This window comes from Archocentrus centrarchus, chromosome 20 (assembly GCF_007364275.1).
Source record: "Archocentrus centrarchus isolate MPI-CPG fArcCen1 chromosome 20, fArcCen1, whole genome shotgun sequence".
Lineage (NCBI taxonomy): Eukaryota > Metazoa > Chordata > Actinopteri > Cichliformes > Cichlidae > Archocentrus > Archocentrus centrarchus.
Genome location: NC_044365.1, coordinates 20107243 through 20120282, shown reverse-complemented (window position 1 = coordinate 20120282; position 13040 = coordinate 20107243). Strand labels below are relative to the sequence as shown.

The 13040-nt window shown below is 41.2% G+C and overlaps 1 protein-coding gene across 8 annotated transcripts in view; it reads left to right on the top strand.

Moving 5' to 3' along the window:
* The window catches only part of abi1a (abl-interactor 1a), a 51062-nt gene that overhangs the window by 26558 nt on the left and 11464 nt on the right, over positions 1-13040 (top strand). For 5 of the 8 annotated variants that reach the window (XM_030756599.1, XM_030756597.1, XM_030756601.1 and 2 more), the window contains exons 3-6: positions 1843-2019; positions 7652-7666; positions 8153-8256; positions 8753-8905. In XM_030756599.1, coding sequence (XP_030612459.1) covers positions 1843-2019; positions 7652-7666; positions 8153-8256; positions 8753-8905 — 449 coding nt within the window. The remainder of the gene's footprint in view (positions 1-1842; positions 2020-7651; positions 7667-8152; positions 8257-8752; positions 8906-13040) is intronic. The other 3 variants (XM_030756595.1, XM_030756600.1, XM_030756598.1) reach the window with 1 other exon arrangement.

The window sequence follows — 13040 nt, the reverse complement described above, 5'->3', positions numbered from 1 at the left end:
AAAAAATGTACAGTAAACCGTGGTGTTTGTTAGATAATCGCACTATAAGTGATCACATACAGCGCAAACACAATAAAAGATTTAGTCCTGTGATTCGAATTAGCAGATGTAAACTACAGGAGACATCTACAGGCTACAGCGACCCGTGTTTGCATCCACCTTTCAGTCCCTAATTTTAAGCCTTAATAAAGTTTGAGTGTCTGAGGTATTAATAAAATAAACAAATAGCCCAAGTATAGATATAATGATGGGGTAAATGAACTATATATATTTTTATTTATTTTTTTAAGGTGTAAATGTTCTTGTTTCTTTTGTAAAGTTGGGCATTTTAAGATGGAAGTCTATGGAGACTGACCTGCTTTTGGACTGCCCCAAGCATTAAAAATGGACATAGCCACCTTGACATCGCCACATTGGTTGTGTCACACACAAATAGTAACGTCACCTTTTGTACTGGTGCTAAGGACGTGGGTATTCCCTGCAGTGTTCTCCTAAACAATCAGTGTCACTGCTCAGACAAAACTTCCGCATCAGTGCTAGTATAGGAGTATACTAAGTATACTAAACCAGAAGCAAAGAAATCACTGAGTTTTTTTTTCTCCAAAAAGTCTCATCTTTTCAAGCTGTTGCATCATCTCCCTCTACATACTCTGGTTAATCTCAGAGTTTCTGTATTAGTATATCATGGAAATGGGTTGAAGACCTATGTCTTCTTGATGTGTGTCACTTTTCATGAGACCGACAATGGGGTGGGTGTAGTATCGGACCCTTTAGTAAAGAGTCAAGCCTCCAGTCGACACCGTGTTGGTGCTTTGAAACTAGATATGACGAGCGAGGGGTGGATCTAATTATGATACCGTCGGTTTGTCATAATGACGAACATCCTGAATATTACTGAGCCCAAAAATTCATCAAGGAAGTGCTTAAAGAGGTTATAGCAGAGGGCTGTTTTTCCATAGACTTCTAAAGGACTGGAAGCCTTTTTGCAATCAAAGGTGTCGCCCACTGGTTGCTGTCTGGGGGCAAAAAAATAGGCTTAAGGCATTTCTGTGTAGGCTTTACTTTTTAGACCCAGAAGCTGTGTCCATCTTTTACATGGTGTAAAAGATGGACACAGCTCCTTTTACACCATCTGTGGTCTCAAGCAGCCATTTGAGAAACTGTTGGCATCTCTTTGTTGGTGTTATTTTCCATAGGAGAGGGAAAAAACAGACAACTTCAAATGAACAGTTCTGAAGCTCTGGAGTTTGCTGCTTACCTCGTGTGCACAGGTGACAGTCAGCATGTACAATCTGCCCAGATTTAGAGATACAGGTTAAAATATAAGATCAAGTATTGTGAGAAATCCACATTTCAGAAATCTCATGTCATTTGGAAGCAGCTGTATAAGAAGCTGTTATCAAGAGGGCTGTCCAATTAATGAAACGATGGTGTAATTTCAGTGAGAAAACTGCCACCAGAAGCATAAATAATTCATTTGTCCCTTGCAAAACATAATGAAGGAGAGACTTCTCTGAGAAAAAGACAACTATGAGAATAGGATTTAAGTATATAGTAAACTTAAATGTATCCTTCTTTTGAGATATTAAGTGCAGTCTCCCCAGCAATACTTGTGACAACTGTAAGTCATCACTTACCATCCACATTTTCCCATCTCTGTGTACTTTTTCTTTGCTAATATACTGAATTACCATGTTAGATCTAGATTAAGACCCCAGTGATGAAAAGCACAGCCTTATGGTTTAATTAAACCTTCTTAAGCTGCTGTATTACACGCTCGTTCCAGTTTTTTACGGTGTAGCATTGATCACATCTCCTCTTCTGTCACGGTGCCATTTACAGACGGTGGACATCCATAAAGAGAAGGTGGCCAGGCGAGAGATCGGGATCCTGACCACTAACAAGAACACAGCGAGGACTCATAAGATCATAGCGCCGGCCAATGTGGAACGGCCGGTCAGGTACATCAGGAAGCCAATTGACTACACTCTGTTGGATGATGTCGGCCACGGTGTTAAGGTGAGCAGATTTTTCTTTTTTCTTTGTGTGCTTCTCTAGTTCTCTGCTCCCAGATAATATTTCCCACCACTCAGTCCATTAGTTTTCATCTGCTCCTTGCTTTATATACAATTTTCCCTCCCTTCCCCCTCCTTGCTTTCTCACCAGAGGTATTCCTATCTCCCTGTTTCTCCTCTCCCACTTTGTCTCTTTTTCTTGCTCACACTCTGTCTCTTGTGCTTTCTCTTTCATCTTCAGAAAACACCCCTTTCTGACCCTGCAGGAATATGTTTCAGTGTGGGTTTGTGGGAACTTTGGGGGGGGGGGACTAAGAAAAAAAGCAATTACATCATGTAGCTTTCAGAAGACAGCTCTGTTCTTAGTGTTGTGAAAATGGCGATCAGAGACTTTTTTTTTTAAGGCACTTGTAGTTTATTTAACTTCAGTCTGAATAGTGACAAAGAAGCTTTTTGATGTGATAAACTCTTTAAAGCAGAGACTCACCCCCACTCCCTGCCATTAGGGCTCACTCTAGGGGTCGCTCGGTCATCCCGACAGTGACATCATTTCCTGACAGCCGCAGGCATTTTTTGAGATTGCTATTCTCCCTCATGAGCGTCCTGTGGCACATCAATCAGCCAATCAATCGCAGCTGTCAGACAGATTGGATTAGAGGCCCCACCATTACCATCCCATAGTGTTACAGGCATTGATAAGGCCGGATAAAAGCCATTGTGCCACTCTCAATTTGCTGTGTAGGGAGTTGCATTGAAGCCTTCTGTCATGGTTAATGGGATGTGAAACATTTTATTTGGGTTTGTCACCGCAGGGGCCAGACTTTCACCAATAATTATGACTATTGAGACCTAGATATGTAGCTGTTTACATTTTTCAGGAATAATGAAGGTAAGACACTTTCTTCCTGTAATTAAGGTGAGGAGAAAACAAATTAATTGTCCAGGATGGACAAGATTAGGAATGAGTACATCAAAGGTCAGGGTGAGCTGTTTTGTTAGAGTTAGAGAGGCATGGTTGAGACGGTTTGGACGTGTGCAGAGGAGGGATAGTGGGTATACTGGACAGAAGATGTTGAATATGGAGCTGCCAGGGAGGAGGAAATGAGGAAGACCACAGAGAAGATTCATGGATGTAGTGAAGGATGCAGAGGGTTGGTGTGACAGAGGAGGATGATGGGAACAGGGTGAGACAGACGCGTGTGGAGCAGCCGAAAGAAAACCTGCTTTCTAACTGTTTAAAGTCAACACGTTCTTCAGATGTCAAAATAATCAGATAAAAATATTAAAACCAACATTTTCAATCAGACTCAATATAGGATTTCATTAATAATGTGGCAGTAGTACATACACAACAGCTAAGTTAAAAGCCCTGGGTAGTATGTGTAGAGGTCACAAGCCTCCCTGTGATCGGATCTTGATCCGACCCAGATACCAGGTGTCTGCAGCAAATTTGAGCTAAACTCCTTACTGTAGCCAGGTAAGCTTTGCATTCTGGGATGCGGCAGAGTGCCATAGATGTGGAGAATACAGAATCTGCAGCAGTTAGCTCTAAATGAACCAAGATCCATCCATTGTCTTCCGCTTATCCTTTTCAGGGTCGCGGGGGCACTGGAGCCTATCCCGGCTGTCTTAGGGATAGGCAGTGTACACCCTGGACACCCCCAGGACTAACAGAGAGAGACAGACAACCATTCACACCTATGGGCAATTTAGAATGTCCAATTAATCTAACCCCATAAACCAAGATATGTTTCGTTATTGATATTTGGTTGTGGCTACATTATATCCACTAGTCTAGAGCACAGGACCTTTATCATGTACATCTGCCCAATAAGCCAACTGATTTGCTCAGTTTGATTGGAGTTCATGTGAAAATTCCTTTAGAGTTAAAAAAAAAAAACAAAAAAACAAAAGAGAACATAATCATGTCCTTAACTTCTCAGCAGCTTGCCACGAAGATGTTGTTTGACTTTGCAGTGCAATCTGCTCCACTGTGCTGCTACTCTGCTGCATGTGCTGCAGAAGCCCCTGAAAGGATTGCAAGCTGGACAAAATATGTGATGACACTATTTCTTATTACTCTAAACATCTTTTTTTGCATTTTGTTCTGTTAAAAAACAAAGACTTATTTGTGTTTACCAAACTTCTTTCCCGACATTACTTTAAAAAAAAAAAAAGGTGATATTTGCACAACTGCCGAATGGACTTTGAGGTGAGGTTGTTTTGTCCACCTTTTCCATTGACAGTAATGCCTATATAATTCATTAATGTTCATTCCTAGTTAAAACCAGAATCACAGGGTAAAACCATGGAGTGAGCCCCATTTTTCTTTTCATTTTTTTCTGTTCCTTGTCTTTAGGTTAAATAGAAGAGTTGCTCAAAATTTGGCTGCATCGATGCACAATAAATTCATATTACTGTAAACGTTCTTCATGGCTGCTTTAAAGCCGTTTGAGTCTATTTTAAGAACACCACGTAGTACTCTGGGCCTAATCTCTGTGGGTTTTCTGCTTTAAACGTCTTTGAATGTGCTACGTTTAGTCGGTGAACATGGGGAAACACACACCCACGCATGTAGCCGTCCTACATCACTCACCTCCCCTCTCCTCCTCCATGCACGTCAAGCGCCAGAGAGCGATCGATACACAACATCAATACTTCATATTAATTCATAGAGTATGCTGTGATGGCAGCTGTCAAAAGTTTCAACGTCTGTAGCTGTGGTTTATTTACAGACCAGAATCAATACTTTAATAGGAGTTCAGATCATGCATATTGGCTCCAGTTTGCTGTGAGACTTGCTGCATCTGCCTGAGGGTTTGCTTTGGGCTTAATGTTGAATTGGCTTTACAACCTTACACAAAGTTTGTGTTAGACACCTGCGGAGAAAAAAAACAAAAAAAAAAACAGTGTGCTGTGCTCACATGCATTATTGAATCGAAGTTTTTCTATAAAAAGAAAAAGAAGGCAGATGAAATTCATCTGGTAAACAATCGTAACGCAGCAGCATCATATCAGTAATCACTGCAGTCTCACAACTGACAGATCAGGAAGCTCCTGCAGGCTTTCTGACAGCGACATGATGCTTTTTAGCTTTAATACGAAAGATGAGATTTATTCTTCCAGTCAGATGATGCTTAATCTAGTCAGCAAGGCTTTCAGGAATGCACCAGGCACGTTGATGTCAGCTGTTTGAAGTCAGATTTCAGTCCTTTGATACTGTCTTGTGTCAGTTAGGAGTTTACAAGATTACTAAAGGGATAGTTCAAGTTTTCCATAAGTTGGCAAAGACGGTGACTGTTTTCATTTCGCTGTATGAGGGATGTTCCTAATAACTCATTTCCTAGTTATGTAAATGGGGAAAAAAATCTGACTAGTCATCTGCTGTTAATGTGAGAAAACGCCCAGAAACAGTCATAATTGAGCACAATTTAAGGCTTAAACATTGCCCATTGCCCATTGCCCAACAGCAGCACAAACACAGTAGAGAGATCTAATTCAGTGACTTGAATTAGTGGAGGTGAGGCCTATGAAATTGACTCCAGCTGCCGACACCCCAAATCAAACCTATCAAAGGAGCCTATATGCTTTTGGAGCAAGACTCTATGGAAGCTTGTTTCCGCCACTACCAAAAAAAAAAAATCGCTATCCATAACTCGAAATTTCAACTTACTGCTGCCAATCAGGAAGCTCCAAGCAGATGACGCCAACGCATGTGCGACAGTATCAGTGAGCTCGCAGTTTCTAGCAAATGTGAACAAATTGTCCTCCATCTTTTTGACCATCAATGGTCAAAGTTCCTTCTACCAAAAATCACAGCTGCATAAAAGGTAAGGAATCAATGTTTTCACGTTGAACTGTTGGACAGCTGATACCTTCAGCTTCCTGCTTCCGGTTAACAAGGAAATGACGTACGGATCACGGCGCTTCCTGGTTGGCAGAGCTAAGTCAAAATTTCGAGTTATTAATGTGAAAATTTGAGAACTCGAAATTTCGGGTTACTTTCTCGAAATATCAAGTTACTAAGTCAAAATTCTGAGAAAACAACCTGAAATTTTGAGTTACGGATGGCTTTATTTTTATTTATTTATTTATTTATTTTTTTAGTGGTGGAAACAAGCTTCCATAAAACTCTCAAGTGGCCATTAGAGGAACTGCAATTTTTGCCATGTCCACAGCCGCAGGTTGCTCCTGTAATGGTTGATCGTCCAGGCAAGGAATCGCTCCGTTGTTCAGTCCTGGCAGATGTGAAAACACCCCAAAGTTACTTTGGATACTGAAACAAGACCACCATGTTCCATATAGGATGGTTTTAACTGAAGACATAATTGCAGGCATATTCAGATTTCATATAAAGCCAGTAGTTTGCAGCTGATAGCAGTGTAACTTTAATTGGTTACCATTTTCAAGTGCCTGGCTAACATTACTGCATCTTGTTGAGCAGTTACTTCTGAGTTACTGTCAAAGAATGCCTAAAATGAGGATTTAAAGTTCAGTCACTTTGAACTCCGGCTGCAGTTACTGCTTCACCAGAAGAGCTGGACTGTGTTTAAATAAGTTGAGAAAAAAAAATTAATTTATCAGTGACTATTAAGCTGACCTCAGGAAATGTCTCTTGCCTTCATTTACTTTTGACACACTGCAGAGCTGGAGAGGCTTTTTTTTTTTTTAATCTTGAACCTCTCAGTCCATAATTCACCTTTGATGTCAGTGAAGCATTTCCACACTGCCCGCCTGGTTTTTACAGTAGAACAGAGATACAGCATTTGCCAGGAAGATAAGGCGAGGCAGTAGTGGGCCTTGGCATTTCTAGCATGACCTAGATTGTAAATTGAATCTCTTTTAGCTGCGATAACCCGAGGAGAGTGAAATTTGAACGTGAAATTTGCCTTTCACAGCTGCACTGAAGGCGTTTACTGTTTTTAAACAGGCAAAGGTCTGCTCTTGCTGACCTGTGCTATAAATTTACTGTTGATTTCATCTGTTCTTTCTCTCGCGGTCTTGTGACGCTACAGTGCTTTTTGGAGAGGCCACTGGGGAAGCTGCATTATAGATGAGCCACTTGACTCTGGAGTTGTCAAACTGCACATCATCCCACCGCTATGCTGACTGTCTTTGGACATAAACCCATACAACTATGAAGCTGTGTGTTTTTTTTTTTTTTTTTTTTTTTTAAGGGCTGCCAGTAAAGTAATCATCCAAAATTATGCAGTTCATATTATACAGAGTGCAGCATGAATAAAAAGGGTGCTTAAACACAGTGGTTCTCTCTATATTTTATGTAGTTCTGACACACAAAAGTAAATTCTTCAGTCTCACGCTCAAAGACTTGACAACAATGTCTCAGCCATCAAATCCCTGAGAAGTATTTGCTGTCTGACTCTTGCTCTGGGTGTGGTGCTGTAGTAAAGGGCAACAGTCAGGAAACGCAGTGTTTTCTTTAAATATCATGATTTGTCACAGCTAACCTACCCAGGTCTTACTAAGGGTTACTCTGTAAATACGAGCAGGAAACATTTTTCTCTTACTCACTGGACTTTGACTGATTCATTTACACGTGGCCGTTTTGACATGCCCTCTTTCTGTCTCTCTCTCCTGTGTTTTTTTTTTTTTCTTCCTCCTTCGCCCACACTAAGTGGCTAAAAGCCAAGGTAAGTCTTCTTTGTCACATGACCCATTTTGCTCCGATGTATTATTGATAGATTTGTTCAACTCCCTTCCACAGCAGACTCCTCCTCATGTGATTGTGGTCATCTCCCATGTTATTTCACATTAACCGACCTGTAGTCCTCCTAGAGATGAACGTAGTCTTAATCACACTCCCCTGTCCATTTACCAGCAACTTTCATGTTGTGTACTCCTCCCTAAATGTTCTGTAGATTGTTTAATGCTTACAGGTTTCCCAGATAACAGTTTGCAATGGTGCTACTCCAAAATTCTGTCACAGTTTAAGGCACGCATACACCAGGGTGGGATTACATATCCCCTCAAATGTTACTGGTTGAATGCTGGTGAAGATGTGTTATCTGGGCAGCCTGTAGCATTAGATTTTTATCACATTAGCACAGTGACGGCAGGAATGTGTGCATAAAATAAGCTTCTTCTGGGTTTTTTTTTTTTTTTTTACCCAACCACAGCAACATGGAAACAATCAGGCAATTAGAGGAGGAACGCTATCGAGGACCAATCCGCCAACGCAGAAGCCTCCCAGCCCTCCGATGTCGGGGCGTGGCACGCTGGGGTAAGGGTTCCGTCACAAAGGAAGGGAGCCCGATCCTGTAATTATAGTTTAAGCACATCACTCATTTGGTTTTTTTTTTGCTTTATAAATATAAGAGATAAAAACACTAAACACATTCACTGTGTAGTGAGCTAGTAAAAGTAAATCATGTCACTGATGGATCACTTGTCCTGATCTTTAACTGGAAGAGAAACTCATAAGTGGCAGGATCGAGGAAAAGAAATGTATGGGACTGTTGGTGTGAGATATGCGTCCTGCGCTGATGGACAGAAGCAGTCACAGACTGAGCAGATATTAATTCCATGGATAAACTGCAATACACTCACATACAGCCTGTAGCGCGCAGCATCCAGCTGGGTAAACTGATAGGATTTACAACGCTTTAGTGGACGCGCCCACACAGTTCGGATAGTAGGCTTTACGCTCAGTGATGATTATTCTCTTCCTTGATTTATCATAATTTGTTTATCACTTTCCATTTTTGGGGCTGCTCCAGACGCAACACACCCTACAAGACCCTGGAGCCAGTGAAACCACCCACGGTTCCCAACGACTACATGACCAGCCCCGCCCGACTAGGCAGCCAGCATGGCCAGCAGCACAGCCCCGGACGCACGGCATCGCTCAACCAGAGGCAACGCACGCATAGGTACATGAGGAAAGAGGGAAAAATCAATACACGATCTATACAGACACAAACAGGAGCTTCTAAAGAATGAGGATCTATTTTCTGTGTATATTACTGTAAATAGAATATCCTCAGGTAAACTATTTCACCTGGAGCCTATACAAGCTGTCATTTCCGTTATTTCAATAGGTATATTGTAAAGGTAAAAATTGACTAATAAACAAAGGGTTCAATTAACAAAGCACTAAATAATACATCTAAATAACTGTCGTACAGGAGTTTCTCTGCCTCCACTCACCAGACCTGCAGCCTCTCTGTCATTTGTCCATACTGCTCCACCTCAGTGTGCAGCCCTTTGCCTCCTCTGCGCTTCCCCTCGGGTCTGAAACCCATCCGATTCACCTGCTCTGCTCTGGATTTCACTCTTTATTTTCTCAGATTAGTTCTCTACACTTTGGACCCCCTCCTCAGTTCAGCTACAGTTCCCCCGCTGCTCTGCACAGCCAGCAACACGCCCAATTTTCCCCTCAATCCCTCATACCTTCCCCGCTCTGTCATGGCTCAGCTATCCCACCCACAGCCCATTCAGCCCTGCAGTAATTATCCCTCTTTTATCTAACTGTAGTCCCCTATATATTTATCTATCAATCACATTTAGCTAGCTCTGGCTAATGTTATAGCAGTCTTTATATCCTACACACCCAAAAATTCACTATGTGATTAGGAAAAGTCAAATCTGAGATGATTACATGATTTTTAAAATCTAGTGTTTAAAGTAGGCCTGGTTTCAGGTCCAAAGCTGTCTAAATCACAGACTGTATATAAAAGATGTAAGTAACTATTGCGATATCACCCATTGATTAGTGAATTATTTTTAAATCCTTGGCTTAGCTTTATGGGAATCACCAGTTTGGCTTTTTGGAGCCATCAGTCAATCGCAGGGTCATTGTATTTGAATAAGTAAACAGCTAAGGTTAGCAACCTTGTTTAGCAAGCTGTTTCCATAAACTGTGCACAAACACGCAAAAAAGTAACACACAAATGAACACCTACAATTTCGCTGACACTGAAGAAAAACTCAGCACAGGCTTCTTAATGGACTTTTAGTAGAATTAACCACACCTATATATATGTATATATGTGTGTGTGTGTGTGTGTGTGTGTGTGTGTGTGTGTGTGTGTGTGTGTGTGTGTGTGTGTGTATATATATATATGCATGCATAAAATCGACAAAATATTGATGCTAGTACAGAATAAGAGAAACACAGGAAAGTTAGTTTCATGCAGAGTGCAGTTTGAAGAATTTAAAATCTGCAGTACTAACAGCAGCTTTTTATGAACAGTGTAACAGGTGCTTGGCACTTATTTTTCCAAACTTTGAATGGGCAGAATTGGTGTTCCAGCGACACTGCTAAACTGCTCACTGAATATAACCCTAGGTTTTCAGTAATGTGTGTAAAGCATCTATCCAAAAACACCAGTCCCCTCCATGTCGGATAGTTCTAATCTCTTCATTTAGTTCAGCAGCTTAGAGCACGTTCACACCTCTTTCTCTCCCCTCGCTACACTAAATCCAGCATTTGTCTGACAAGGCTTGGAGGGCTTCTGAATCACTCTGATATTAATATCTGTAAAAGCCTCTGAAATAAAGTGCTGTTAATAATTAAAAAAAGAATAGGCTGCAGCACGGAAACCCTTCAACGTTGCTCTCAAGGATTGTTCCCCGGAAATCTCCACGCAGAACTCAAATTTGAGTTACGAGTGAGTGAAGTCGCCTCATTAGCTAAAAGGCCTGTTATGCTGATTGTGATGCTCATAAATATTACTGAAGTTTTTTTTTTTTTTTAATCCTTGTCCAACTCCCCTTTTATACTCACATTACTCATTCATACCTCACTCTCTATTATACCTTATCTGGTAAAACTAAACTTCGCATTTGGACTCCTCAGCATTACTGTTCCCAGTCTGATGTCCTCTTAACAAACTGAATGCTGCCCTCAGAGTCCCAAACTCTGTGCTGCAGCTAATAGTGCTCTGGCATCACTATTTGATTACATTGGCTCAAAGTAAGCTGTGCTTATTCAGCTCATCAATCTCTGTCATCAGCTGAGGTCTGAATTCAATATAGGCTCCTGTGTGCTCCTGCTAAACATTCCCTGCAATTATTTAATATCTTTGTATAGGAACCATGATGTGCTCACGTGCAGGTAACGTTTTATTTTAGTAAACATGCTAATTTCACTGCAGAATGCTAGAAATGAAATTTGCCCCGATCCAGACATTATATGTTTGGATTTCTGCTACAAATGGTATTACTACTATCATTCTGATATCCCCCCCAAAAAATTTGCTGTGCAAAATATCCAGATTATTTTATGCTGTAGTAGTAGAAGCACTTGAGTTGAATGCAGATGGACTTCCTTCTAAAGTTTCTGGAAGATGTTTCATGCCTGATCCAAGAGGCTTCTTCAGTTGGGGAGTATGGCCCATTTATGCTCGCTGCATTGGTTGCTTCTTGCACAAACTGTGATGTCACAACAGCGCCATACCATCTGTGCCAGCGCTGAGGGTGCGAGTACTCATTGCAGTATTCTTCTGAATGATAGGTGTCGTCACTCAGACAAAACCTCCACATCAGCACCGGTAAGAAGTCAAAACCTGAAGCAAATAAATTGCAGTTTCTCTCAGAAAATCTCATCTTTTGAAACTATTCTAACATTTCCTTCTGAATAATTTGTGACTCTCTGAGCTTCTGTATTGATATGTCTTTAAAACCAAACAGTCACAACACGAGGTTACAATAATTGAGAAATGCACTACTTGCCAAAACAACAGCTTGTGCCAGCGTATGTGATGTCACATTTGTCCAGCACCATTTGGTGAGAACAATGAGCATAATTGGACCATAACTCCTGGTGGGGTTGTCACCTTGGAGGTGGTCCTGAGAGTCACTGACCTATCCTGGCTTCATGGGAGTCATTAAGGTCGCATGAGCCAAGGTGTGAATTCCTTGTGCTTCCCGTGCTTTTCACAGATGAGAGCAGGTTCACCCTGAGTACATGTGACAGTCCTGAAAGGGTCTGGAGAAAGAGAGAGAAAGGGTCTGCCATTAGATATCGGGATTAAATCTTGGACCCACTGTTAGACCCTATGCTGGTGCAGTGGGTCCTGGGTTCCTCCTGGTGCCCGACCTCATGTGGCGAGAGTATGCAGGCAGTTCCTGGATTATGAAGTAATTGATACCACTGATTAACCGCCACGCTCACTTGACCTAAATCCAATAGAACACCACCGGGACATTACGTTTCAGTCCAGTCAAAGCCACTGTGTTGGACCTCAGACTATCCAGGAGCTCAGTGATGCCCGAAATGCAATTCTTTAAATGGCCACTTGAGGCTCGCTCCAAAAATAAGCCAAACCCCATAGGGTCCAGTATTAAAAATGCCCAACTTTACAGCAGGAATGAACATGTTTATACCTTGGTACAAAAATCAGCTGTAGGCTCTTCATCTAATTTAATTCTTCAGAACAACTGTATAGCAGTAGGATTTGCAACAGAAATTGCAGCAAACATCACGGTTCTATAAAGATATTTTAAGCTTTGAAACTGGACATTACAAACCAGTGGATGATGTCACAGTGGCTGTGTCCATCTTTTATATAAACTGATCAGCAATGTAGGTCATGTACAAGGTGTGGTCAATAAATTACCTGCCTATTTACAGCTAGTATGGCTGAATAGTAGACAACTACCCTCAAATACCAGTGTCACAGGTGGTTTTAAAAGGTTTGAGAGGCATGTCTCTTAAACGTGAACGCCTCTCTCCTGGGGATGGTTTTAATGTAAAACCAGAAAGCAGAACTTTACAAACCTGCTCGTGCATTTCTTTGTTTATGCTCTGTGCTAATACGGAATCATGCTGTTAAACATTTACCAGCTTTGGTTTTTTTTTTTGTTTGTTTTTTTAATAAAGATCCAATTTGATTAACTTGTATTTGGTCTGTCATGTATAAACAGAAACAGACCTGAGCTGAAATCCTTTGTGTTATATCATGCCACAGTGCCTAAGCAGACACTTGTACAATGCAGACTTTTTCATTTTTTTCCCCCATATTGGCTCCAGGGGTTTTTGTCAATTGTGAGTTGGAACTTTTC